General features: G+C 46.7%; 2 protein-coding genes across 3 annotated transcripts; one reads left to right on the top strand and one right to left on the bottom strand.

The window, feature by feature from the left end:
- Positions 1–1388: 1388 nt before the first annotated feature.
- Positions 1389–16744, bottom strand: TOP3A (DNA topoisomerase III alpha). Its single transcript, XM_024215036.3, has 19 exons — positions 16177–16744; positions 13835–13894; positions 13044–13117; positions 12672–12747; positions 11630–11738; positions 10450–10593; positions 9740–9910; positions 9351–9451; positions 9105–9179; positions 8904–8986; positions 8550–8757; positions 7533–7718; positions 6818–6947; positions 6187–6300; positions 5940–6105; positions 5542–5685; positions 5048–5170; positions 3945–4675; positions 1389–2481 (listed from the first exon to the last, which is right to left on the bottom strand). Exons 1-19 carry the CDS (start codon positions 16360–16362, stop codon positions 2306–2308), a joined length of 3057 nt encoding a protein of 1018 aa, XP_024070804.2. The 5' UTR covers positions 16363–16744; the 3' UTR covers positions 1389–2305.
- Positions 16745–17340: 596 nt separating this feature from the next.
- On the top strand, positions 17341–24214 carry SMCR8 (SMCR8-C9orf72 complex subunit). 2 transcript variants are annotated; one of them, XM_026650713.2, is made up of 2 exons: positions 17341–20305; positions 23686–24214. In XM_026650713.2, exons 1-2 carry the CDS (start codon positions 17964–17966, stop codon positions 24137–24139), a joined length of 2796 nt encoding a protein of 931 aa, XP_026506498.1. In that variant the 5' UTR covers positions 17341–17963; the 3' UTR covers positions 24140–24214. The 2 variants fall into 2 exon arrangements, with proteins under 2 accessions (XP_026506498.1, XP_026506499.1); XM_026650714.2 differs by having other exon boundaries at positions 17341–20171; positions 23686–23798.
- The last annotated feature ends 1922 nt before the right edge of the window (positions 24215–26136 follow it).

Below are 26136 nucleotides of genomic sequence, written 5' to 3'. Positions count from 1 at the left end.
ACCACACTTTGTGTTGTGCGGTGAAACTGATATGAGATCATGCTGTTAATGTTTAGCTGTGGCAGTAAGCAGCAGAGGGTTGCTTCTGTGGGTTGAATAGGCTGCAGCCAACTTACTGCCAGTGTAGTTATAATAGTGCTGACTAAAGTTCTGCTACAGTATTCAGCCAGCTCAGTGCTTGCCCTACAAAGCCTCTTAATCCTTCGATTTTAGCCAGCAGGTCCGGGATGTATTTTTAGGCCCCAGCTGCTCCTACCAGTAGGAGTGAGGGACAGAGAAGTAAAATGGAACATGTGACGTGGGATTTCTGTTAACCTTACTTTGTATTTTGTCCTGATCCCAGGAGGATTACTGCAAAGTTGTCTGAAGGTGGGGAAGCTGCTGTCATTCAGTTTGAGGAAGGATACTTCCCATGCCCTCATCCTTGAGCATTTTAAAATGGGACTGGCTCTCTGGGGAAGAACTCCATGGGTTTCAGTAGATGTGCTCACCCCAGGAAATGGGGAGTAACATGTGACCAGGACTACCTATAACTGATCAGATCAGCTTCTCGGACTAAAGTCCCATCTAGCATCTATTTTTGCCTCTTTCCCTCCTGGCTGAACCTTCAGCCTCTTCTCTGTACTAACAAAGGGATTCCTGTTTGTGTATTTCTAGAGTTTTATTTGCAGTGCCTGCTCAGGAAAGGGAAGTCAAGGCAGTCTTTGAAACAGCTCCACTAGCTACCCGAGGGGCGGGGGGAGAGGGAGTTTTCAGAGGTACAGGCAAGCTGCATGGTGAATGCCAAAGGACTTTAAACTAAGCTTGTATGCCCTCTTCTGCTGTGATGTATAAAGGCAGCCTGAACACTTCCTCTGTCCTGAGCAATATCAAGTCAACTCTTGTTTTACAGGTGATCACGTACAGACTAATCAACTCAACAACTTTTAACAGTTGGGAGACAATAGTTTGACTCAGAATCCCCTTCCCTTGGACTGTCAGCTGCTTGTAAATGTCATTTCATTCATGCTTTAGACTGTGGATGACAATCCAGGGCTTTGGAGCGGAGCCCGGAGCAGTAGGTTTTTGCCTGGAGCTGGAGTGGAGCCGGAGCACAGCTCCAAAACCCTGGAAGACTCAATAAAAGCAGCCAGCAGGGAACAAGTTTGGGCTTTTTTCCTTTTTTAGCTCACGTCTAAATAAAGCTCCCTGGACTTACTGCCCAGCAAGTGGCCATGTTGTTCCAGTGAATAGCTGAGGGGGGGAGTGGTGGAAACAGCTGCTTTTAGGAAAAGAGTTTTCAGCTGAGGCTACAGTCAACTTATTTAGGCCAGAGGCGGTAATGAGAGAGAGAGTGACACCATTCCTAGGCATAATTTAAAACACAGCTGAGGTAAAATAGAGTTCTCCTTTTTATTAAAAGGCACATCAATCTGCCCAAAATAATTTGCATTAACTAGCAGCTTCATTAAGTTCCCTTGCTCACAGTGTCCAAGGAGTAGCTGGGTTCTAAATTCAATATCAACCTAAGTGCAGGTTCTCTTGTTTGAGCACTTGCACTGAGCTCCCTCTTCAGGGCAAGGGATTGAGGCTTTACTTTCTCTGCCGTTAATTCTCCTTTGAGGCAAGGGCCAGGGGTGTTGGGGAACACTGACTGACTAACCCCAACCTGGAAGAGTAACTTAAAATATCAAATCCAACCCTGTGAGAAGCCAGAAAAACTGATTCACAACCATCAACAGATGGTTTCCTGGACAGCATCATCCCTAACTGCTCCCTGGTCTGCAAACAACCCACACCAGCTGCTCCAGCAGTGTGGGTAAAAGGTTTCCTCCAATGCCGTTAGTGCTACTCTTTTTGGCCCCCTACTATTTCCTAGACAGAAGGGCCTGGGGGAATGGAGGCTGTGGCGAGATTTGGGGTTGGTAGCTCGGTGAAAGTCCTCTCCCACTTCCCAACAACCATCTGTATTTTTCTCCAAAGCTTTAGCTGAGAAGGAGTTTTGAAACACAATGCCTGTGTTTACAAAATATCCCCCCGAATAATAAACCAAGGAAGGCAGCAGTAGTTGAGCCTCCTTTTAGAAGATAGCCCAGGGTCTGAATAAGTCAGACTGAAACTTTCCAAGGCATAGTTGAGTGTGCTGGTCACCACCAAGAGAAGATGTACTTTAGCCACTATTTCCAGGAAGTAGTTTGAACACAAGCCCCAGAGACATTCTGCTTTTAAAATCCACTGCATCTGTACAGTCAGCCACTCCTGGAGCAGTTCAGGACTCTGGCTTTTTTAGCGTTTCCTACAAGAGCATCCCATCTACTGTCCTTCCTCAGTGGTCCTGAGGACATGTCTTCCTGGTGTGACCAAGCTGGTGGCAAATGCCACAGGTTCGTTGTCTCTTGGCAGTAGGTCCTTTCTCAGAAGAGAAATTACTTGGTCTTTTAGCTTTGCTACTAGACCCTCTTGAGTGCCCTTCGCTCCTGAATTGGTTTGAAGAGAAGGCTCCTGCAGAGAGAAAGAGAGAGAGAAAGTTGGTTCTAAGCAGTTTAACACCATGTGAGCCACAGGAATAAGGGAAGAGTGATGAGGGAACATGGCCAGGGAGTTTGGGTCCATTTATTAATCCCACTATTCAAAGTGTTCAAGAAACGAAAGATGCTTCTGTCTTGTTTGGATTTATATGTTCTTGGGCAGCATCCTGCAGCTCTGCGCCAGTGCACGAGATCAAAATGAGACGCTTATCCCAGTTGTTAGTTTAAACTATACAAAAGTCCAAACTGTAAACAGCAAAAATAGTAGAGTGTAGACTTGACTTTAGCTAATTTCACTCCCCCCCCCCCAAGTTTTCTAAAAATATCCTGATTGTTCCAATTGTTTAAGGGTCACTTTTAAAAACTTGAGTCCCTTTAAAAAAAACTCTGTACCTACTATAAGTGAAAGGAGCTGTACAGCCATCTTTTTTCAGCTCCTCCTACTTTGTAATTTGCCAGCACACCAGGAATAGTCACTTTCACTGTTTTCCCCCCCATATGGTCAGTTTCTCTGTTGCTGAAGAGACCATTAGAAATAAAGAGAGCAGAAAAAAACCCACCTTTTTAAAAATAAATAAATAAAGGAATAAAAGGATTCCAGATAGGATTTAAAGTTTTTAAAAACAGCCAACTGTGTCCCTTTAACATTTGATTCCACCTGTTGTCCCTCTGAGGAAGGTTTGATGCTGCCCCACCTGGCAGTTCTAGCTCTTCCCATTAAGAAGAAATACAAGAGGGAGGATGATCCGCTTTTAATGGAGCTTAAACAGAGGGAGCAACTCAGTTGGTGGGATGAAATGCAGCTCCAGTGCCAGCAGAGGGCGTATAAGCACCAAATTGTTGCCCACTCCCCTTTTCAATCTCTCATCCACTCAGCAACAGCTTTTTTGAAAACCGGTATTTCCAGTTGGCAGGACGTTCCCCAACCGATGAAGTTTAGGTTAGGAAAGGTTAAGAGCTCTGTGCATTGAACTGTGCCTTTGAAATGAATATCCACTCCGCTTACCGCAGCCAGCCGTGAGATGTCCCATTACCTGAATAAATCCGCTCAGAACTAAATTGTATCAGGGCACCTGTGTACCTGTTATACCTGTGTACCTGTGATATACCCTGCTCTAGCTCAGTCAAAGGGACAGCAATTTAGGCCAGATTTCTGAGTTTCCTTATTGTTACAAAGAACCAGGTAAGATTTTTAGAATAAACTGACCGTTCTTTAAAGGGCATATCTAATGCATTTCAAACGAGTTATCTTACAGCAGCCCGAGTCCCTCTGCCAAGTTCTGTAACTCTACAATCCTTTTCCTATTATCATCTTAAGTGTTATAAGATGGTGCCTGAGGAGTGCCCAGTCTCTCCCGTCAGTTCAGCTTGAAAACACAGCCCCCCCGCCATTACATCCCACCCAAACCCCAACTCCGAGCACAAACCCAGCCTCACCTGGGGCCATGTTTTCATCCACCCACTGGAAAAAGCCGCACTGCTGCTCTCTCGGCTTCGGGCAGGTGTGGAACTGACGCCCTTTGTTGGGTCCCTCCTTCTGGACAGTGCGTGTGATGGCCGGCTGATCGCACTTACACATCGCGCCACCGCCCCCTCCGCCCGAGTCGAAACCGTTGCTTCCGTAGCGACCCAGACCTCTTCCTCCTCCTCCAAGGCTCCTGAAACTTCCTGGAGGCCTTTCACCCAAGGAATCAGGGGGTGCAGAGAAGCTCCTGTGGGTTACGCTGTTTCCATCATCTGATTGTTGATCGGCCCAGAGGAAGAAGTTGCAGCTGCCGGCACTGCATTTATAGAACTGCCTGCCCTGGTTGGGACCTTCTTTACGCACCGTGAGCAATGCTGCCTCCTCCCGACAGTTGCACACCACTGCATTGTTCTCGGCAGCAGCGGCAGGAGCTGGATGACTAGCAGCTCGGGGTGCTCTTGCTGCACCAGGGTTTGTGGTAGGTCTCACGTGGCCATTCTCATAGCTGGCCATGCGGTTAAGGGACTGGTTGGCTTGTAGATAGTTAGCTGGCAGGCTGACTGACTGTACCGGTCTGGATGGTCCTTGTAAATATTTCAGGTCCAAGATCTCTCTCAACATCTCATCGCAACCTCCAATACAGCCAACAAATTCCAGGGGCAGCAGGGGTGGGACGCTACCTCGCTTGAACTTAAATTTCAGCCTAAATGAAAAATTAGAATCCGTATCTCAGATCAGAGTTCTCCCCCTCTTGGGACCTCCATGTCTTTGCTGGAACCTTGAGGATCACCATGCTTATTCTACCTGCCCTCCTGCTACACCCATCATTCACCCAGTCTAGGAGGAACGGACTGCACTTCTTTGGATGCTTGTCAGTGTTGCTTTTAAAGCGGCCATAGCCAGATAAAGCATCCGCTTCAGACTGTCCTGGGACTGGATGTGCTGTCTCTGTAGCAATCCAAGCCCAGCTCAAAAACTGGACACTGCTTCCTACAGAGTAGTGCAGGCCACTGCGGCTGACCAGGATGTTCTACGGGGCAGTTGTGGGTTTCTGTATGTAACGAATGATACTCACCTATGAACCGGATGGGGTTTACACACTGCACAGACACTGTCATCCTTGCTGACTTCCAGCACAGAGTCAGGAAACCACACAGCCGCTTTACAGGTAGGATAGCTCACGCAGCCGAGATAAAACCTGTGGAGGAGTAAAGGGCTAGTATGAGGAAGAGGAATAATCAAGAGAAATCATCAGCCACTCCACCTGCAGCTGCAAAGCTTATGGGACAGGGATCAGCAGCCCACTGTTAAAGACTAGCATAATGAGGCTGTTTTATAAAAGCGATCATGTGCTTCCAGAATCGCAGCTCAACTGGGTATGCACTGCTCTTGCAGCTGAACTTTGGCCTTATGCCCAGGGGCCTGGTGGCATAACCACACACCTGGTCATTGTAGCTTAGATGCCTTGTGAGGGGGAGAAGGGCTGGGAGAGTGCTCTATGCTGAGCTACAAGGGAGCCACACAACGTTAACACGCTGAGCTGTCATCCGCTTAACAGAGATCACTGACCCGCCATTCTTCTTGCTCTTCAGGACCATGTCACTGTTGCACTGTGGACATTTCCGAATGGAGACGGGCATGGCTGGGTAGATCTCCTCTTGCTGCGCAAGTGCCGTTACTTCTCCGAAATACTGAGACAAAGCCTGATCCAACCTGGAAAGAAACACACACGGTCGCATGGGTTTCCTCTGCCATGAGCATTTACATTTGCTCTCATTCTCCATACGACGGAGATGGTGGGTGAGTAGCTGCTCCCACAGCTGGGCTCCAACGAACTTCACAATAAGTCCGTTTAGGAATGTCATGAGGGGGAAAAAAAAAAGCGTCCATTTCAGTTGTGGTGTGGGTGCAACTCCAGAGGTCAGCACAGACTGGCACCAGCTCTGAAGCTGCCCACTGATACTCACTTGTTGGCTTTGGCCACGGCTTCGGTGAAGACTTTCTGGTACTTCTCGATCTGCTGCCTCAGCACCGCAAATTTGTCCTTCCTCCCCTCGCAAATCAGCTTCAGATCAGCCTCCAGCTCAGCGCGAAGGTCAGGTTTGGACATCTCGTAGCCCATAGAATCGTAGCCTGAGGATCGATACCTTGCTTTAAGCGAAACGAAGGGATTGCGAAGGCATTTTCACGCCTAATTACAATCATCGTCCTTACCTTCGACCAGCCCCATGCCCAGGTGCCCCGGAAGGAACCTCTGATCTGGAGTAAGCCCCACGTACATCCGTGACTTGATGGTCTCGATGTGCTCAGCGTGAGTGGCATCAGTCCCTGAAAGCGGTCGTGCAGTCATTTAATAGCTGGCATGAAGAAACCATCAGGGCTCTACAAGCTGGTATTTACTAATGCAGAGACCTGGGATGCTAAATACAGGCACAAATTTATCACAATGGGCAAGTACAGGCCTATGCTGCCCTCATCCCCCACTGACTCCAATGCCAATTGTAAGGGAGACTCGGAGGCCACAACTGGGCCCTAAATAGATTCAGATGGGAAGTAAAGCTGTATCTCCAGTGAGCTAAACTGCAATCTGCAGAGTCCTATACAGACTCGGCCTGTAGCTCCTCCCCATCTTCCGTTACTCCATAAGTTACTTTGGGAATGCAAGTGTCCACACAACTGCTTTTATCTAGTATCAGCTGTATTTAGAGAATTCTCCACCTGGTGGAAGAGAGAGACCATTACAGCTACAGATTTAACAGACGACCGCGAAAGGGGGAGAGGTATACAAACTCCATTCTGCTAGACAGCATGAGGTCACACGGTTCCATATGCTGCGGATACTGACCGATGCCATGTTTCTCCATGAGTGAAATGAGATCGGCTTCCGTGAGGAGCTGGGGTGGGCTGGTCTCCCCATCCACCATCTCCACTGTGGTGGGCTGAAAGCGAGACCCCCTCTCGTACACTGGGAGAACCTGAAGGAGGGAGAGAAGTACAAACTCCAATGAAACAGCCTTCTGCAACATTTGTTTAAGATAGAATTTAAAAACCCAAAGCAGGCGTGGGTCTAGGGGTTCTGCAGGAGACTCGTGTCTCCTTCCCTGGGGTTTAACAGGTTTTGGGCGTAGCATGCTCAATATCTGGGAAGAAAAAGTGGGCCCAGCATTGTTCAACAGTGACCCCTTTTGGCAAGTTAAGGGACAGCACCAACAAGTTTGCAAAAAAAAGAATCAGGTCCTCATGCAAGCCAGTGACACGTCCCTTCCTCAGGAGGTAAAATGGGGGAGGGGGAAGGGAAGTGAGCAATCAAAACTGCCAAAATGAGCTGCAGAGGTCTTCAGGTGAGAGATGAACCTCGGGGTAGAATAACAATGAAACCAGGGAGTTCTCAATGGAAGTCCTGCAGGTACATCTGACAGCAGAATTTGGCCCTTACGTGTTTACACATCCGCATAGAGCCTAGGCAGGCTTAACTACCGAGTAACATTAAACCCAGTTGCATCTTGTAACGATCCCTCCGCAATTTACCATCTCACATACACTTTGATCAAGACGGTTACCTTGTCACTCCACTTCTCATAAGGATAGACATCCAGATAGTTTCTGGCCAAGATCATGAGCCCATGAGCAACAAATCGCTCATTAGCAATGTCAATCTCCACAGTTGTTTCTTGTCCCTTGGCATCCTGGGAGCAGCAAGCCAAAAAGTGACGCACAATGAATTCATATAGTCGCTGTTCATTCCCCTAAGAACACATGAAGAGAAGAGGGTCAGGAGTCTCCTCCAAATAAAGGACACCACACTCATACAAGTATAGGTTTAAGAGCCCTCTTTCAGAATGCAAGAACCTTGGGACCAGAAGTAAAGACATCAAAAGGAATCCAGTAGAAGTGCAGATCGGAGCAAGAGATTAAGAGTCAAGAGACCTAGGTTCTATTCCTAGCTATACCACTGACCTCGTTAGGTAAGTCATTTAGCCTCTGTGCTTTAAATACATCTAATAGGTACTTGTACACCTCTGTTAAGCACTAAGATCTTTGCATGAAAAGGACGTATTATAATAATTACTCCCCCCTCAGTCACAAAGCAGGACTTTAAAACATCACTTGCTTCAGGCTGTCAAGCGGTTTAGGTCCCTATGTTTTAAAACAACAAGTGTCTATAAGGAAAAGGTCCTGTATGCACTGAAAGCAGCATCTCCTTTGTATTGGGACTCATGAGGAAATGTAACTTGGGGCAGTGAACAGCTTTAGGATAAGCAAAGAGAACCTCCACTGAAAATCTAATGTGGACTTCAAAGGTCAAAACTTGGAAGTGGGTAAGAGGTGCATATTTCCAGCTTAGATTTTCTATAGCATTTTTCAGCCAGTTTTCTGTGCAGAAACATTTATCATCAGGGTAGCATATTTTAGAAAGGATCTTTCAGGAGAGAAACCCACTTCTGAAGCTATGGAAAGTGTAATTCAATTTGCTAATAAATGCACAGCAAGCCCCTGGTCTGCTATAATCACCATGTTACCCAGTCACTGGTAAGGTGCACTGCCAATAGCAGAAATCCACTCTGTGTTAGACTCACCTGCAGGTTACATGCATATTTAGTGGGGTGAATGGGAGGGTGAGCCTGATCGGATTTGGTCCCATTCCGAGGGGTTGGCCCACCCCGGTCTAGAATCCCCTGTGCAAAGGCTCCCCAGTTGGGGTCTTCGGTCTGCTGTTGTACCAAAGAAGAGAGGTTTAGGTCTTTGGGGAAAATGTTGGTCTCAGTTCGGGGATAGCTTATGTACCTTAGAGACAAAAAGAAAAACAAATCAACCACACTGGATGCTGACCAGCCACCGTTCCTCTTGTGGGCTCTTCCCATTTCCGATTAAAGGTCTGCTGTTTTGTAACAGGTATTTAATTCCAGCACATCCAGGTCTGGAATTCTTACCCTTGAGTGTAGAGCTTTTCTGCTATTTTCATGGTTTCTTTGGCATTTATTTTCAGCTTGCGGGAAGCCAGCTTCTCAAGTTCCTGTGTCATAAAGAGACAAAGAAGAATGGGAATATTCACCACACAAACCTGGACAGTCACTAAAACTCGTATTCAATGCTCCTTTAAAAAAAAAAAATCTTTTTAGCATCAAACATACCACAGTGTCTAGTGCCAGGGGCCTCCATTTGCTCTTCGGTTTGCTCCCAATCTCGACAACAGTTGCCGTTGGATCCTAAGCACAGAGCACGCAGAAAGGAAAATCAAACGGAAGTGTCTAAATGGAGTGCTGTTTAAACGTGCCTATGAGGCAGCAGCTGCTGTCTAATGCTTCTGCCAACCAGAAGGTAAAAGGCAGAAATGCTTGTTTGAAGCCGGACCCTGTATGGTTGACAAGGTTTCCTACCTCCATACACATGTGGTACAGGACAAGGCATGCTGTGTGGTTAAAGAGTCGGTTCCTCTTCCAGTTGAAATCTACCATGCCGTCCTCATGTTCATGGGTCACTGCATTGAAAAGGAGGTCACCACATCAGAGAGATGGTACAAAGCAAGACTGCACTGGCTAGACAGGGACGGAAAGGGGGCCATAGAAAGCTCGCATACTTTTGGGAAACCTTCCCAACTGTGCTGAATGACCATGGCAAAGGAAGGGGAAAATGGCACGTCTGTAGCAATGTTTGTGCATTACACAGAAGCATCTCCCTCATTCGTATTTTTCAGTCAAGCCGTGTTTCGTTTCCTTTTCAAAAGCACTGAACCCTGAGAGCACTGCACTAATGTCCCAGCACATACCTTTAATTTTATAGAAGGCCTCAGGAACAAAGGCCTGGATGGCTTTAAACCTTTCTACCACAAATCCCAGAGTTGGGAACTGACAGCTACCGTAGCTGATCAACTGCTCGGCTAGAACGTCGGGGAAGAGCTTCTGGAGCCTCAGGGTCTGGAATCTGGTGAACGCAGCACCTGGAAGAGAACAAAAAGATTTTAAAGTTGGGATAATCGTTTTAAAAAGTAATCACACTACCTGCAAGCTTGGTTTCGGTTACTCAACTGACATGAAATGCAGAGGCCAAGCAAGTGTCACAGAAATAGTTAAGAACCTAACAGCTCCTTCAAAGAGCAACGATTTTATTGGAAACAACTGAGTGACGGCATGATCTACTGGTCTCAGAGCTAAATCTCCTGCCCCAGAAATCAATTTTTGCATTTCTGTCTCATGTCACAGGGATGTGCAAATAGATGACTTTGAACCACTATCCCCTGCTGTGCTTTGGAAGAATAAACAACGAGAGGTTGATGCCAGCTCTTTATCCTGGAACTAACACAATAGCCTAAAGGAGTTTAGATACTTTAACCCCTCCACTTTGTGAGCTATGTATTGATAGCAAAGCAATGAATGCTCCCGAACATCAATTACCTGCCAGGGCAATTTTACAGAATCCCTTTAAGGAGAAATTTACAGAGCATCAAAAACTTAGCTACTGCCCACCCTAGCTTCATACCTATCCTAAGGTCCAGCTCCTGTCTGACATCCACAGCATCGCTAATGTTCTGATCGGGTTGGACGAGGTTCTCACAGGCTGCTCTTACGGCACGAGGAGTGATCTCGGAAAAGCGGGCTCGGAACACCTGAAGGCTTGGCTTCACTGTCAACCAGAAAGAGGGATCAAACATGATTTTCAACCCAATGGCAGAGACTGAACACTCAGTGATTTCCTTTAAAACTATCGGTAGTAGAACCAGAACCAGTTTAAGCTTTCAAAGTAACCCCATTCAAGGTAGACGACATATATAGGCTGATCTGGAGTCCAAAAATAAAGTCCTTTTTAGACTACTGAAGCTTTATAATGTCCTAGTTAGTGTCACTGATTTCACTCTTGTAAATCTAGTTTAAAAACAAAAACCCCACATCTAGTACGTGGGGGCCATTTTTATATCTTTGCAGTCAAAAGGATCCAGGTGATGGTTTCCAATGACACCCTTCTGCACTCCCAAGTGCAGGTTGCAGCTCCCAAAACTGGCCTAGAGTTATCATAACATAAATGGAAAAGTGCTGACAAGGCCTCTAGCAGTGGGAGAGAGGGACAGAGGAAAAAGCTCAGTTACTTTGGAGAAAGTAGAAACCTAAGTTACTCCTGCTTGGTCATCTTAATGTGACTACATTCACAGTCCCCATCTCATCTCTTTACATTATCTGGAAAGTGAACTGGCCCAGTGACAATTAAGCAAGCCTAGATGGAATTTCACTGTATGGGTAGAAAGATGTGTTTACAATACAGCTGAGAAAATTCTACGTTCACTTCTGATACCCAACATTACCAGACAGCCAAGACGAGCTTTTATACCTTGACTGCAAGTTCTGTCCAACTTAAACTGTATATTTTGGCTATGGCAGCAATCAATGCGTTAGACAAAAACCCCTCACTAAATGTTAACCCTCTCCATACCAGCTGTGCTGCCTCCACCCACCAAGACTCCGTTGAAATCAATGGACTGGAAATGTAGCCCCGTTGCTGGTGACATGTTATATTGACACATCCCTGGTACAGTCAACACCACAGCCAGTGCATTCTACTTGGATCTACTGCAAACATTCAGCAGCAGCCTTTGGGGTTACATTGCTGAACAAGATATCTTTTTAGTCAGCATTTCAAAGAATGAAACAGTAAGACCTCCACCCACCAGCTTTGCAAACATGGATTATCTCAAAACCAATGTTCTCTCCTTCTCGATCGCAGTCGGTCCAGATCACCAGAGCCTGGCACTGTCGGGCTTCTCGTTCTAGGGTTTTCTGAGATGAGAGAATGGCACAGCAGGAGACACAGCAAGTCACTTATCATGCCATCTAATTTAGTCTAGGAGTGACTCACCAACAGCAACGTCAACAGTCTAACTTGATCTTGAAACGGAACACGTATCCATAGCGACAAATTTATTATAGTGAATTGTTCTGATTTTCCATTCTATTGCATGCAACATATCCCATTATTTTAGCCTTACTGACTGCAGAGATGTATGTGCACATGAGACCACCATGTGTGTACTTTTTCCTCTCTCTTGTGCATATATCTGAAATTAACTGCATTGGCTGCTCTGCAAATTTTCAACTAAAATATAATTTTATTCATACAAAACACACCAGAGAGAGTAGGACCTCATTAATTTTCCCTAAGCTAATTAGGGGAGTGTTCAGGCATTGTACTAATTTCCTGGTTGCAAAGCGGTGCTGGAGTAACGCTGTATGAGAGCAGTGCCACATGGCCATTTATGAGAACAAGATTTGTATCTCACGAGGCTAGTCCGTGAGCTAACAGGTTTTGATGACTATAGTAAATACTCACTTACCTGCATCCATTTTATACAAAAATAGTCATGATCTAAATTTGGATCGTGTCCCTTAATATGTTTTATTAAACACAGGACTTTCCGATGTAATCTAGATGGAACTGGGGCCATTAATACATTGATTCCAATAGAGGGGATTCTACTTTAAATAAATCAGGCCTTTGACCTGACTGCCTAATTGTGCGTAGGCTAGGAAACTAAGTTCAAAGGCAGACAGCATGTATAGTCTGAAGAACGAGAGAGAAAATATTTATGTTGGCTACAGTCCCAGAGAGCTAAAGGTTATGGACAGAGGTCCAGTCCTCTCTCTGTCTGCACCAATATTTGTGGAACCTGTCACTAATATTTGAGTATCACGTAGCCTTTTAAAAGCACATACCTTAATATCCACAAAGTTTTCAGGGCAGTATTTCTCAATTTCAGCCTCAAAGAGTACAAGTGGGTTGCAGCTATGCCTGGGGAAGAGATGATAAACAGCAGGACTTCATGTACAAAAGAAATCAAAACAGTCACAAGTGATTACCTGGTGCTTTCTATCTTTTACTGGTGTACTGAAGTGCCAGAATGGTGGTTATATACTGTCCTTGTCTTAGATGAGGACACTGGTACACATACACATTAGCCAGTTCATTAGTTGTCATAAGTTACGTTTCACAGGCTGACCTTAAAAGGCTCATTGCGCTGCACATCTCAGCATAAAAAAAGATGCCAAGCAGCATGGCACCAGCTCTCTCAGATCAGTGGTACTAACCATTTGCGAAATGGCATCTTAAAGTCATGAGCCAGCAAATGTCCCGAAACAGAGGTCATCGCCACAGCAACATTCTGCAGGAAATGGATTAAGACAATTAGTTTCTAATAGTTGCTTCTGTTTTGCTAAAGCCTGGTTATGTTGGTGTCCACGAGCTCCAGACACATGGCTCTCATTTGATGGATCAGACACATCAGTTTCTAGTCAATATCTGCCTTGCTTCTACTGACATAGTAATAGTTCTCCCTTCCAGCCATAGCTGAGCATTGTACACACGTTATTGTATATAATCTGGGAATTCTGAATATATGAGTGATCAGATGGAAAATGCCTCCTTGACTTAATAATGCTTAGCATACATGGAGAGCTTTTCATTGATGGATCTCACAATGCTATTTTACAGATGGGAAAACCAGGGCAGAGAGATGTAAAGTGACTTCAGGCCACACTGGAGGTCAGTGGCAGAGCCAGACGTAGAAGTCAGATCTCTTGTCTCTTAGACCCGGCCCTTAACCACTGAACCATACTGTATCTGTAGGAGATAAAGACAGCACAACACTAATAGTGGAGAAGACATTTCCCCTATGTGTTCAAATGAAAACTTGAGATCTCAATTTCACAATAATTTGGTCATTCTTCATACACACATTCCTTGCACAGATATCTCCATTACTGAATCCATAATTCTGTACCATTGTAGTTAATGTTTTTGTTAGATGATCCATCAGCATTTTGTTTTTCCCTGAACCAGAATGGTTATACAGCGTGATGAAAAAAAGATGGAACCCTACCTGGCCAAACATATGATAGTCATATTCATAGATCTTGTTGAATTTGGAAAACCCTTCTCTCTAGACAAAAAATGGAAAAGATGTTTAAAAAAATTGCTCCCCCACCGAAACAAAACAAAACACTCCAAATCAATGTACACAAACAACAGCTATAGCAGAAACCATGTAAATATGTGACAAATGAAAAACAGGCTGCTGGTGTTCGGGTGTCCAATCATTTTTCAGATTAAATTAAATAAGATCTAGAGGAAAGGCAGGCTGAATGGAAATGATACTGGCCATTTATAGAAACATTTGACACTTAATGGTGCTTTACAGTGTCAGAGCCCTGTACAACAGAGCACTGTACAACAGAGCACTGCACAACACCCGAGAGACATGTTGAAGACTGAAAAATATTCCAAGTTCCCAATGAACAACTGTCAGCTTACAAAAACGACACGTAATTCAGCACACACTGTTCCGAGTGTATCCTCCACTTAGCAAGGTTTGTAGAGGTTTCTAGATTGGGACCAAATATTTCACATTATCTTCTTTGGAAGCGTGTCGTTATCTAGATTGATTCAGACCATCAATTCTCAAGTAATCAATATTTTTTTTACTTCTATCGTATCTTTCAACCTAGGATCTACCTGCACTTTTATAAACATTAAGCCTCCCAGCACCCTGCCATAAGGATATTAGACCTATTTTACATAAGGGTAGATTGAAGTACTGAGAGGTTACATGAATTGACCATTGTCACATAACAATGGCTTCCCTGACCATGGGATGCTGTTCCGGGAAGAAGGACTGCTAAGCAGAGATGGGGTCCATCTATCTAGGAAGGGGAAGAGCATATCTGGATACAGACTGGCTAACCTAGTGAGAAGGGCTTTAAACTAAGTTCGACAGGGGCAGATGACAAAAGCCCACAGGTAAGTCAAAAACATGGAGACCTGGGAAAAGGGTCAGATCTGGCAGGAGCATGGGCTGTTATAGCAGGGATAAGGGGGAGATAAGAGAGAACATACAGGGGAAATCAAATCAGTATCTTAGGGCTTGTCTACACTTACATTTTATAGCGCTCTAACTTGCTGGCTCAGGGGGGTGAAAAATCACCCCCGAGTGCAGCAAGTCTGAGCGCTTTAAAGCGCTACTGTAACAGGCTCCGAGCGCTGGGAGCGCATGGAGGTGGATTACCAGGAGCGCTGGGAGAGCTCTCCACACTCGCACTTCAAAGCGCTGCCACGGGAGCGTTCCCGCGACAGCGCTTTGAAGTTTCCAGTGTAGCCATGCCCGTAGAGATCTGTATGCTAATGTGAGAAGTATGGGGAATAAGCAGGAAGAACTTGAAATGCTAGTTAATAAACACAACGACGACATAGTTGGCATCACAGAGGTGGATAATGTGCATGACTGGAATATTGGTATAAAAGGGTATAGCTTGCCCAGGAAGGGGGAAAAGGGAGGTGTTGCCTTATATGAATGGCAGAACAGGAACAGTACACTGAGTTCTCTGCTCTAACCATTAAATCATATTCACTGTGTTAAAAATTTAAGCCACTGGAATTTGATGAGCAATAACAGCACTGCAAGAAGCAGCATTTTTTGACCTCTAAACCAATTGCGTTACATGGCAGGAGATGCGCGTGGCTGTTTCAAGTTCTAATATTTCTCACATATACAACAGATTGCAAGTTAGGAATGACAGCTGAAAATTCACCAAGGCAGCACCTCACTAGAACAGACAAGACACAGTCCATATTTCTGTGCGTCTGGAAACAAAGATTAGGACTAAAGAACAGGATTCCAACATTGCTTCAGTCACAAGGGGAAATGAGTCTGGTGCTGTCAGCCTCATCTTGTCCGATACGCATTTGTCCATCTCACCTAACCTGGCACAGTTCATCTTCAGTAGGAATCTGTTTGGGAAAGGCCAGAGACTGGAATAGCACAAGCTGTTGCATGTAAGGATTGAAGTGCACTGGTAGAGCTCTGCAGAGTGGCCCACGGTTCTAACAAAACAGGGTGCTGCAGGTCGGGACTGATTTAAATTGGCACTAAAATGAGGATGCAGCTTGCACATTTCCTGGCTCTAATGGGAGCTCAAGCAGACAATGCAAGCCTTGCATTTTAATGTGATCACATAAAGATAACATCAGCTTTAAACAGTCTCAGTAGTGGTATTTAGACTCTCTAGGGCAGCCCCACTATGTTATATCTATTTTAAGACCAAATGAATTAACCCAGAAACAACTGAATGATTGGCAAGTACCCCTAACAAGTTGTTTATGTAGCTGGAGAAACAAAGCACAAGTAGAAAGTGACCCAAAAAGAAACCGTTGCTTTTACTCTCTTACCCGCCTCATTCTGCTATTGGAGAGAATATCTGCAATTCCTCTGGCAGCATCATTTTTCTCTGCCACACAGAGGACCTTCTGAATCTTTCGGAATGTCATATCCTCTGCAGCCTGGGAGAAGAGACTCCAGGACTGAGACAGCAACCTGACCCCACAGCGGGCAAAAAGCCTGGCCTGAAAGTTCATTCTGAGAGCTGAGGGCAGCTCCCAACTTGCCAAGACATGTTGCCCTTTCCTCAGGCTGCTGCCACTTTCCCGCAATCAGACACCCAGCAGGTATCAGTAAAAGTCTTGGCTTAAGGATTCCACCTCCAGGAGGCGATCTCACACGGTGAGCAACCACTCTAAAGTACCCCTGGCATGATTTTGATGGGGCAGTAGTTAGAGACCCTCAAGCTTCCCCACTGATGTCTGCTGGCAGCTCACTGTAAATTCCACCTCACGTGTTTTTAAAAGTTAAAGCAGATGCTAACTCAGGATGTATATCTGAGCTACAAGAGATTTCCAGTCCCTTCCCCAATAACAATGGAGTATTTACCCCATCACCCATGTCCTTTCCCCACTAGACTCAACCTCCTGAACCCTCCCCCCCCCCGCCCAATGGCAGGGCTCCCCCTCCTCCCTGGGCCCCTCCCTGCCCCCCCAGCCCAATGGCAGGGGATCCCCCTCACCCCTCAGCCTAATGCCAGGGGCTCCGCTCCCCGCTGTGCTGAGGGCTCCCAGAACCAGAGCGCTACGATTCCCTCCAATACTTCGCCTTCCCTCCTCCCAGCCGAATTCCACGCCGCCGCGGCGCACACTGTCGTGACGAGAGAGGGAAAGGGCGCCGTTTACCTGTTTTTACGCCTTGCCGTAAAGTGGCACCGCCGCCTGCTGCGGGCGAGAACTACAACTCCCAAGAGGCGCCGCGGCTTCATTTCTATTTTTAAAAACGGTGATTCGCTTCTGCTCCTGCCCGCGAGGCGCCGCCGAGGCTTTCAATAACGTCTGGAGGGTTACACTGACAGCGGTAAACAGAACAACCCCCGGGCACGGAAACCATTTCCGGGTCAGGGGGTCACCTCCTGAACGGGTCATGTGATCGGAAGATGGCTGCCGGGCCGCGGGCCCTGTGAGGGAAGTGACGGTTCCTGGTTCGAGCGCCAGCCGGGGAGAAGCGGGCCGGGGCGGCTCGGCTGGCGTTAGCGCCTGGCGTGGAGGAGGCCCCGGGCCGGGGGAGCGGCCCGCCCTCCGGGCTTGCAAGGACAGCCCGAGCTGGCGGGGGCAGAGCCGGCCCCTGCCCGTGTCCGGAGTCGGGGAGAGAACCGGCCCTGTGCGGGAGGCGACCAGCGTGAGCGAGGAGCTGGCGGGGGGGGGCCCGCCCCCGGCATCCCGGAGCGGTGGGGGGGCCGGTCCTTTGGGCTCGTGACTGTGAACCTGGGGTGGGGGAGAGGCTGAGACTGAGCCCCAAGGACTGGGGAGTTAGGGGTACCTGGAAACGGCGTGAAGCTGATCTCTAGGGGTGCTGAGTGCTTGGCTGGGGCTGAGACAGCTGATCCCGGGGACTGAGAACTAAGGAATATGGGGAACTAACTTGCCAGGCACCTTGGATGAGGAGGGCTGACTCCCTCCCACCCCCCAGAGACCCTGAGGTGGGAGGACCTTAGCCCTGGACAGGGGTTGGGAAAGGAGACAGTTCCTTTAGTGTGAGAAGCGTTTCTTCCCCTGATGGGTTCTGGTTGATCTTTTCAGTTTTGGGGTTGGGGGAAGGGTTCCCTTTTCCATGTCCTTTCACTCCACCTATAAATATGATCAGCGCCCCTGATGTGGTGGCTTTTACCAAAGAGGAAGAGTTTGAAGAGGAGGCATACAATGAACCATCCCTGCCCGAGGAGTACTCTGTGCCACTGTTCCCCTTTGCTAACCACGGTGCCAACCCCTGGTCCAAGTTTTCAGGCTCCAGGTTCACCAAGGACTTCATTCTCATCTCCGAGTTCTCAGAGCAAGTGGGCCCGCAGCCTTTGTTGACCATCCCGGATGATGCCAAAGTCTCTGGCACTTTTGATCTGAACTATTTTTCCCTCCGGATCATGTCTGTGGATTATCAAGCCTCCTTTGTGGGGCACCCTCCTGGATGCTCCTACCCAAAGCTAAACTTTGTGGAGGATTCCAAAGTGGTGTTGGGAGATTCCAAGGAAGGAGCTTTTGCTTATGTGCACCATCTAACTCTTTATGACCTTGAAGCTAGAGGCTTTGTGAGGCCTTTCTGCATGGCGTACATTTCCACTGACGAGCACAAAATCATGCAACAGTTTCAGGAGCTCTCTACAGAGTTCTCCAAAGCATCAGAGTGCTTAAAGACTGGTAACAGGAAAGCTTTTGCCAATGAACTTGAAAAGAAACTGAAAGACCTTGATTACACCAGGACAGTGCTGCACAATGAAACAGAGATACAGAAGAAAGCAAATGACAAAGGATTTTACACAACCCAGGCCATTGAGAAAGCTAATGAACTAGCTAGTGTTGAAAAGTCCATTATTGAGCATCAAGACCTGTTAAAGCAAATCAGGTCATATCCTTATAGAAAACTGAAGGATTCTGATTTCCATCCATATGAGCCAGTGTGTGCACTGGATCAAGCTAACCCAAGCTTTGATCAAGACTATACTACCTCTAACCCTGATGAGCCCAGTGAAACGCATCTTTATGCACGGATGCCATCTTACACCCCTAAACTCATCAAAGCAAAATCTGCCAAATGTTTTGACAAGAAGCTGAAAACCTTGGAGGAACTCTGTGATGTTTATTTTTTCACCCAAACTCTTGATCAGTTAAATCAAATAGAGAAAACATTTAGAGGCGATGTGTGCTACCTTTTGACCAATCAGATCTGTAAAGCACTTTTAAAGCAGCAAAGTATAACTAACTTCCTTTTTGAAGATAAGTCTGTTTTAGATGAAAAACCAGCTGAAAAACAGTACAGTGGTTGTCAGGGATCTAATCAAGACACTGTCAACACCAAGTGTTTGGAAGAATCTCCAATTCCTAAAGTGTTAATCAGCTTGGAATCTTACAAATCTAGTGTGGAGTCTGTACCTATCAAGATGGAGCAGGAGATTGAAGATTCCCAAGAACCAGAAGTGACTGAACCTATTGCTTTTGAACGGGATAATTTGGAATACCTTGATGCAGACATTAAAGGGAGTATTAGTAGCGGTGAAAGCATTGAGGTTTTGGGAACAGAAAAGTCTACTGCTGTTCTGACAAAATCTGAGAGCCAGGCAAGTTTGCCTATCCACCCAAGTCCACAGGTGGTCAGGAGCAAGGCAGTTAGCAGAAGGACCATCAGTGAGGACAGCATTGAAGTCCTCAGCTTGTGTCCTTCAGAATCTTTGATCCCTGAAGATTTTAAAGCAAGCTACCCAAGTGCCATTAATGAAGAATCTTATGCAGATGATGAAGGTCGAGGTATTCACGTCAGCCCGAGTTTAAATCCATCTAACGTTGAAGAGATGGAAGGCAATTCTGAACAGGAGAAATTGCCAGTTGATTCTGCCTGTTGTATTGGGAAAGAGTCTCCAAACTTTTTAGAGCCTCTACCTGACCTAACACACAAACATTGTGATGATGATGGTGTGGTCAGTATTCCACCACAGCCATATAGACAGGTGGATCAGGGATTTCATGTGAACTTCACAGACTGTTCTTCACATGATGATGTCTCAGGAGGACTGCTTTCATATGAACTTGATCCGCGTTACTTAAGCAGTAGAGAGGCCAGTAGAATTAGTCTGGATGAATACTCAGACTCCACAAGCTATGTGAGCAGTGCAGCATCCACATGTTCTGAGACTCCTTCTCCGGCTCATCCTCTCAGTCACTTTAATGAAAGGCACAAAAAAAAGGCTGGCCAGAATGCCTTGAAGTTCATTAGGCAATATCCCTTTGCTCATCCTGCAATATATTCTCTGCTCAGTGGAAGGACGCTAATAGTGCTGGGGGAAGATGAAGCAATGGTAAAGAAACTTGTGACTGCTCTCTCCATCTTTGTTCCTAATTGTGGGGTGTATGCCAAGCCTGTGAAACACTGGGTCACTTCCCCTTTGAATATCATGGATTTTCAGAAGTGGAAGCTGATTGGACTGCAGAGGTAAACTAACAGAGATCTCCTTCAAATAGTAGATTCATGGGCTTATTAATGTTAAGAGGTCCAAGCGAATAGTTCCTTTTTTGAGACTTCTTACGTTAAAAAAGGAAGTATTGAAGGGGAATTGATACTATTGAAACGGGAAGCACCCCCCCTCCCAGTCACTTTCATTGGGTGGGGCTTGTTGCTACACATTTCTGCTTGTTAGGTGTACATGTGTCTGTATAAGACAGTGGTCCCCAAACTTTTTATGTCACACCCCACCCAGGGGCCGGGAGCAGTGCTGCGGTTGGGGCCCAAGAGCTGAAGCTGGGGCCTCTGCTGGGGGTGAAGCTGGTTGGCGCTACCTCCCCGCCCCCTCCAGGAGCTGGCCTGAACCTGCCGCACCCCCCAGAATGTTCCTCTGTGCCCCCCTACGGTGGCGTGCTCCGCAGTTTGGGGACCACTGGTATAAAGGGTGGTATTTCCTCCTGTACTTTCCTTCCCAGAAATTCTTTTAAGTGTTAAACTTCCAATGCATTCTGTTGGGTGTTGGCCATCAGATTCCTGTTAAAGTCAATGGGAAATCATACAGCTAAAATACCAAAGAGCCCCATCCAGCAAAGCACTCAAGCAAGTGTATTGGTCCAGTGCTTTGCTGGAGCATGGCCATAATACTTTAAGGTGTCTCTTTGAATTCATTCCTTCTTGTGCTCCAGAGGGGTTGGAACCTCTTGGGTAGAAGTCTGCTTTTCTTCTAGCTGAAGTTTGTTTTAAACCGTCCTCCTTGTCACATGGGCCTTTAGTTTTCCATTAGGTTTTTATTAAGAAATGTGCTTTTGATTAAATGAAAGGCTAGAACATCTGACCAACAGCAGTTGTTTGAGTTAGAGGGAAAGTGGCCTGCTTGTATCCGTGTATTAGCAACCCCGCCAGTCAGGTGATGGGGAGAGAAGCAAAAGTCCTGTTCTGAGCCCTGCGGTGAAGTGTCTAAATACAGTGGAACGCGTTTAGAGTGAAACCACACTGTAAAATGGCACGAAAGGCCCAAATTGCTCCATGTGCTGCAAGGGTCAAACTTCAGTTTGGCTTATGGGGAAACTTTTGCTTTAGGTGAAGATATTCGGTGGAAAAGCAGCACTGGAAGAGGGTTTCCCTGGGGCTGTAAGATATTTCTAAAATCTAATTATTCAATTCTTAAAACGTACAGTATTACTTTGTTTGCCTCGATATAAAAACAGTGCCTTTGCATGTTGCATTTCCTACCTTTATAGAATTAAGCTGTGTTCTGGAATGGTACATTTATTCAACATCCATGTAAGTCAAAATAACAGTTCTTTAACTGTGCTACCAGTTACTACTATGCTCTGGCTTTGGTGTCTGGGTGGAGAATAGAGTTTGTAGGGATGGCTAGTACCCCCTGTTACAGATCAACAACTCTTCTCTCTGGTTTGATGGTGGGGTGCACCTCTCCTGACAAGGCAACCATAACCACGCAGAACTGGGAGCAGTAAGTTGTCTTAGGGTTATGATTATCTCGGTTAAATCACACACACTTGTTAGGTGACTGCATGTTGTGAATGTCCTTTGACTTCGCATCTCAGCGAGAAATGCCCAGACTCTGTAGTGGAACTCTCTTGTCTAAGGATTGTTTACAAAAAGTTTCTCTACAAGTAGAGTTTCACCAACATCAAAGCAACTATCTAGCAAAAATAATTCTGGGGGACATGGTCAGCTGTTGGAAAAGGGGACCCCTAAAGGTTGTTCCTTCACTTCCAGTAGAGAACAGTAGCAATATTTGCATCTGTTCACCAGTGATTTCTTCTTAGTTCTTGCACGCCCCTGGATAGTAGTGACTTGACTTCTTATCCACCACCTCCCCCACTCAGCAGGAAGCAGTAATTCCCTCTGGGTATAGTATTTAACTTCCAGGTGGTGATTGTGCAGTTAGCACACTGGCTCACCACTGTAGTTGAACTGGTGCTTTGCTGAGAACTGACAGTCCATTGAAGCAGTTGAGGCATTTCGCTTAAGTTACTCCTGGGGGGATTCTGGGGGACAGCGCGCCCGGAGAACACCTCCCACCCCCGCAGAATTCCTGTTTCCCTGCCAAAAACTGAAGGAAAGCCGCCCAGGGTGGGGGGACGACCACAGGTGCAGGGTTTTTTTTGGGGGGGGGGGGGGCCCCCCCAAACAGGGGCAAGGCACGGGGGGGGGCACACAGGGTAATTGGCCACTGCCTCCCCCCCTCACTTCTGCAAGTGCAAAGCTGCCCAGCTGAAGGAAGGAGGCTGAATCTCTGCTCTGCTGACTCTGCAGCTGAATGCCGCCTCCTGGGTCCTAGTGCTAATTTTGCTACCCTTTTCTGTGCTGGGAGCCTTCCTGTTTTTTGTGGAGCAGTGAGTGCCCAAGTGGGGGAGTTGAGGGGGTGGGGGAAAGAGGCAGTGGGGGGGTGGAATAGGACAGGGGCAGAGGAATGTGGGAGGGAGGGAAGGGGAATGGAGAAGAAAAGGGAATAGAGGAATCATGGGTGGGAAGCGGTATCCCCTCGGCTCCCCTGTTAAGCAGGTCCATCGAACCCTCACCCTGACAAGCCCTACCACCCTACATCTGGACCCCTCCAATGAGCCCCCCCCAGCACCTGGACCCCCCACACCGACGCCCTCGCCAAGCCCCCTCTCCCCACACCCAGACACCCCCCCCCGCCAAGCCCCAACCACCTTCGCCTGGATCCCCTGCAGAGTCCCATTGCCCCTGCACCTGGAACCCCCCAATGAGCCCCTGTGAATCCAGATCTCCCACTGAGCCGCCCGCATCCACACTGCCCCACACAGAAACCTGATCCCCCACACTAAGCCCCTCCACACTTGGATCCTGCTGGGCTGAGCCTGCCCACCCACAACAGGTGTGCCTGGCACAGAGGGGCAGGGCCCCGAGATGTTTCTGGGGTAGGCCCAGCCCCTGCACTGTGTCAGGCTCAGGTGCAGGCTCACTGCCGAGCCCCTGTACTAGGAGAGGGGGGGCTTCAGGGTGATCTCCCACCTCAATGCAGCCAATGGCCTCTGCTCCCCATGCCATGCTGGGACCACATTTATTTATTGACAAATAACATATGTACAATATTGTTAAATTCTGCACATCATTTTTAATTTTTTGGCGCAGAATTCCCTCAGGAGTATTTCAGTGTAAGCCGAGGTTCACTGTGGACACCTTTATAGGCTCCTCTACATTCGATCTCTGCTACCAAATCCGAGTGACAAGTTTCCTCTTAAAGATGATCACACTGTAGTTTATGAAATCTTTCAATCTAGTTTCTGCAAACGTCGTGTCTTTGTATCATCTGTCAGTGTTTCACAGCTTCCCTTGTGTTCCTTAGCATGCTGTATCTCTCTTCTCTTTCGCAGAGTGGTTTCCCCTGCTGGTGTTAATATGCTGCACTCCTTGGGTCGATACAGCCGGTACATCAGCATTCTGGATGCAGACAGTAGGACCCTACGCTGCCCCCTTTATAAAGGAACCCTGGTGCCCAGGCTTGCTGATCACCGCACTCAGATCAAACGAGGAAGCACCTACTATATGCATGTCCAAAATATTCTAACTCAGCTGTGTTCTAAGGCCTTCCTGTACGCCTTCTGCCATCACTTGCACCTTCCCATCAACGAAACCGAAACAGAGGAATCCATTGTGTCTCGCAGGATGAACTTTCTGAAACTTCATCTGGGACTTGTGAATGAAGATGTCAAAGTGGTACAGTACCTAGCAGAGCTGTTGAAATTGCAGTACATTCAGGAACCTGTCAGCGGTATTAACCCTATGCTCAGATTTGACTACGTTCCCAGCTTTTTGTACAAAATTTAGTATCACCTGGGCTGCCCTTCTGTGGACTCTGATTTTGATTTGGCTATTTACAAATATCTGATATATCGGGAAGAATGCAAAGCAGTCAACATACTTGCAAGCAAGAGTCTGCTGTGTAGAAAACAGTGTCTGAAGGAACCTGATTTCTGTGCGACTCCCAGCAGCTGAGAACTGGATGTGTTGTACTCCAGCAAAGAAATGAGATCTAAAAATATTGGCCACTCCATCTTTAAATGTTAAAGGGACACTGTCAACTTTTAAAAACCTTACTAAGAACACCATTCCTTTCATGTTCATGGCGCAGGGAGGGTGGGAGAAGTCGGCTATCCTTATGGGGTGACATCTGACGAGTAGCGTCCAGTCCCCTCAGTGCATGGTAACTTGTATATTCAAGTTAAAACTTTGCATTTTCCTGGCGACATCAGCGTTGCTAGTGCATAGGAGTGAAGTATGACCCCTGTGGATTTTGACTATTTTATATATACAGCAAAATACATTTGCCCAAGTGTAGGGGTGATACTGAGATATATATATATATTAAAGCTTCCAACCATGATGGAGGCTAAAAATTACCTGCCCACATTAAATAGTTCACAGTGTCCCTTTGCATTGTCTGTGCTGGTTAATGGTTCATGGAATTGATTGTTGCTGAGCCAATGAGCTAGAGATCAAAGCGTGTATTCTTCTGTTGACTTCTCAGCTTTGCTGGAAGACGAAAAGGTGTAAGGAGTCCTGTATCTTAGACTGCACGGAGACCCCCCTTCAGTGTGAATGTAGAGCACTGTGCCTTGTTCATTTGCAGCATTCTCTTTTCTTGATGACCTGGGGATGGGGAAGGAGACCTACAAGTCTTTAAAGCTTGCTAGGACTTTGCAGCACTGCTGTGGTGTAACCTTGAAGGAAATATGCTAGTTGAATAGCAAAAAGGGCCCCTGTTGGTTGCTCTCTCAGAGTGTAGAGAACGAATAGTGTAACTCGGCTGAAGCTGCACGCAGAGGGGGGGATGGGGACAAGGAGCCTCTTAGGGCAGGTGCTCAGGAGGGATCTGGAATTGAATGTACTTGGAGTAAATGTTTTATCCTTTGTAGTTTTGTGTCGGGTCTAGATTTGCATTGGATAGGAAAATGAGCGTAGGCTCGGCGGCAGCGAGTGCTGCTTCTGGCTCTGTCTCACCACTCCAAGTTAGTTAGTTATTTTTAATGCCATGCCTTTGCAACTTCTCTACTACCTCTTCCATAGCATCCCTTGGGTAGTTCTGGATGCTGCATGCAGTACTGCGTTTCACTGAGCCTATTCGTTGGATATTGAGGACTTTCAAAGCTCCTCCCACATTGCAAACTGTGCCAGAACCTTCATATTGCCTTTATGGTGAGTGCTGAAGGATTCATGCTTTGCTTTTGTCATGCATCTCTTCCTTCCAGGAGAATCTCCGAGGAGGTTACATCTCATCCATTGCCACCCCTTGGCTAGAGATTACTGCAGTACATCCAATGCCAGCCCCCAAAGTTCTTTTACGTGAGAGAAAAGTCTTGGTGGAAAAGATCACCTTGGTTTTATTTCTTTTTAGCACTGTTCTTGTCTGATTCGGGGGGAACATGGGTTTTACTAGAGTAGCTGAACTGTGTATATATATATTTTTAAACCTCTGTCTAATGTGATTGTGAGACAGTGCTGAAATTGAATGTAAATTTCTAATGTACCAGAGGAAGCTGCAATGCAGAGTGTTGGGTTTGTTAGGGTGTTTTAGATTCCGTTGATGCGATAGCTGCGCTCTTATGTAACGTGCATCCCAAACAAAGAGAGGCTCCTTAGAGCCATATTGTTCCTAGCGTCCATAGTGCTGCAACACTGACTCCTCCTCACACCGAGAAACGTCTTTGAGACAGACCTGGGGGAAGCAATGAGGAGGGAAGACCGTCTTAAGTGTTAGTATCACTAGTATAGTGAGACCAGGTGAAGCAGGAAATAGTGAGTTACCGCAAGCTCACTAAAGTCGG

Source organism: Terrapene carolina, unplaced genomic scaffold (assembly GCF_002925995.2).
Source record: "Terrapene carolina triunguis isolate 2854851 unplaced genomic scaffold, T_m_triunguis-2.0 Scaffold93, whole genome shotgun sequence".
Taxonomy (NCBI): domain Eukaryota; kingdom Metazoa; phylum Chordata; order Testudines; family Emydidae; genus Terrapene; species Terrapene triunguis.
Note: the sequence above shows the minus strand (reverse complement) of the source record. Positions and strands in the feature narration are given on the sequence as shown.

Excerpts from the sequence above, each read along its gene's own strand:
- SMCR8 (XM_026650713.2), top strand. The coding sequence starts at position 17,964 with ATGATCAGCGCCCCTGATGTGGTGGCTTTTACCAAAGAGGAAGAGTTT. Across the intron at positions 20,306-23,685 it reads AAGCTGATTGGACTGCAGAG|AGTGGTTTCCCCTGCTGGTG; the intron begins GTAAACTAACAG and ends TCTCTTTCGCAG.
- TOP3A (XM_024215036.3), bottom strand. The coding sequence starts at position 16,362 with ATGAACTTTCAGGCCAGGCTTTTTGCCCGCTGTGGGGTCAGGTTGCTG. Across the intron at positions 13,118-13,834 it reads ACTATCATATGTTTGGCCAG|AATGTTGCTGTGGCGATGAC; the intron begins GTAGGGTTCCAT and ends CATTTCCTGCAG. Across the intron at positions 6,948-7,532 it reads ATGAGAAGTGGAGTGACAAG|GTTCTCCCAGTGTACGAGAG; the intron begins GTAACCGTCTTG and ends TCCCTCCTTCAG.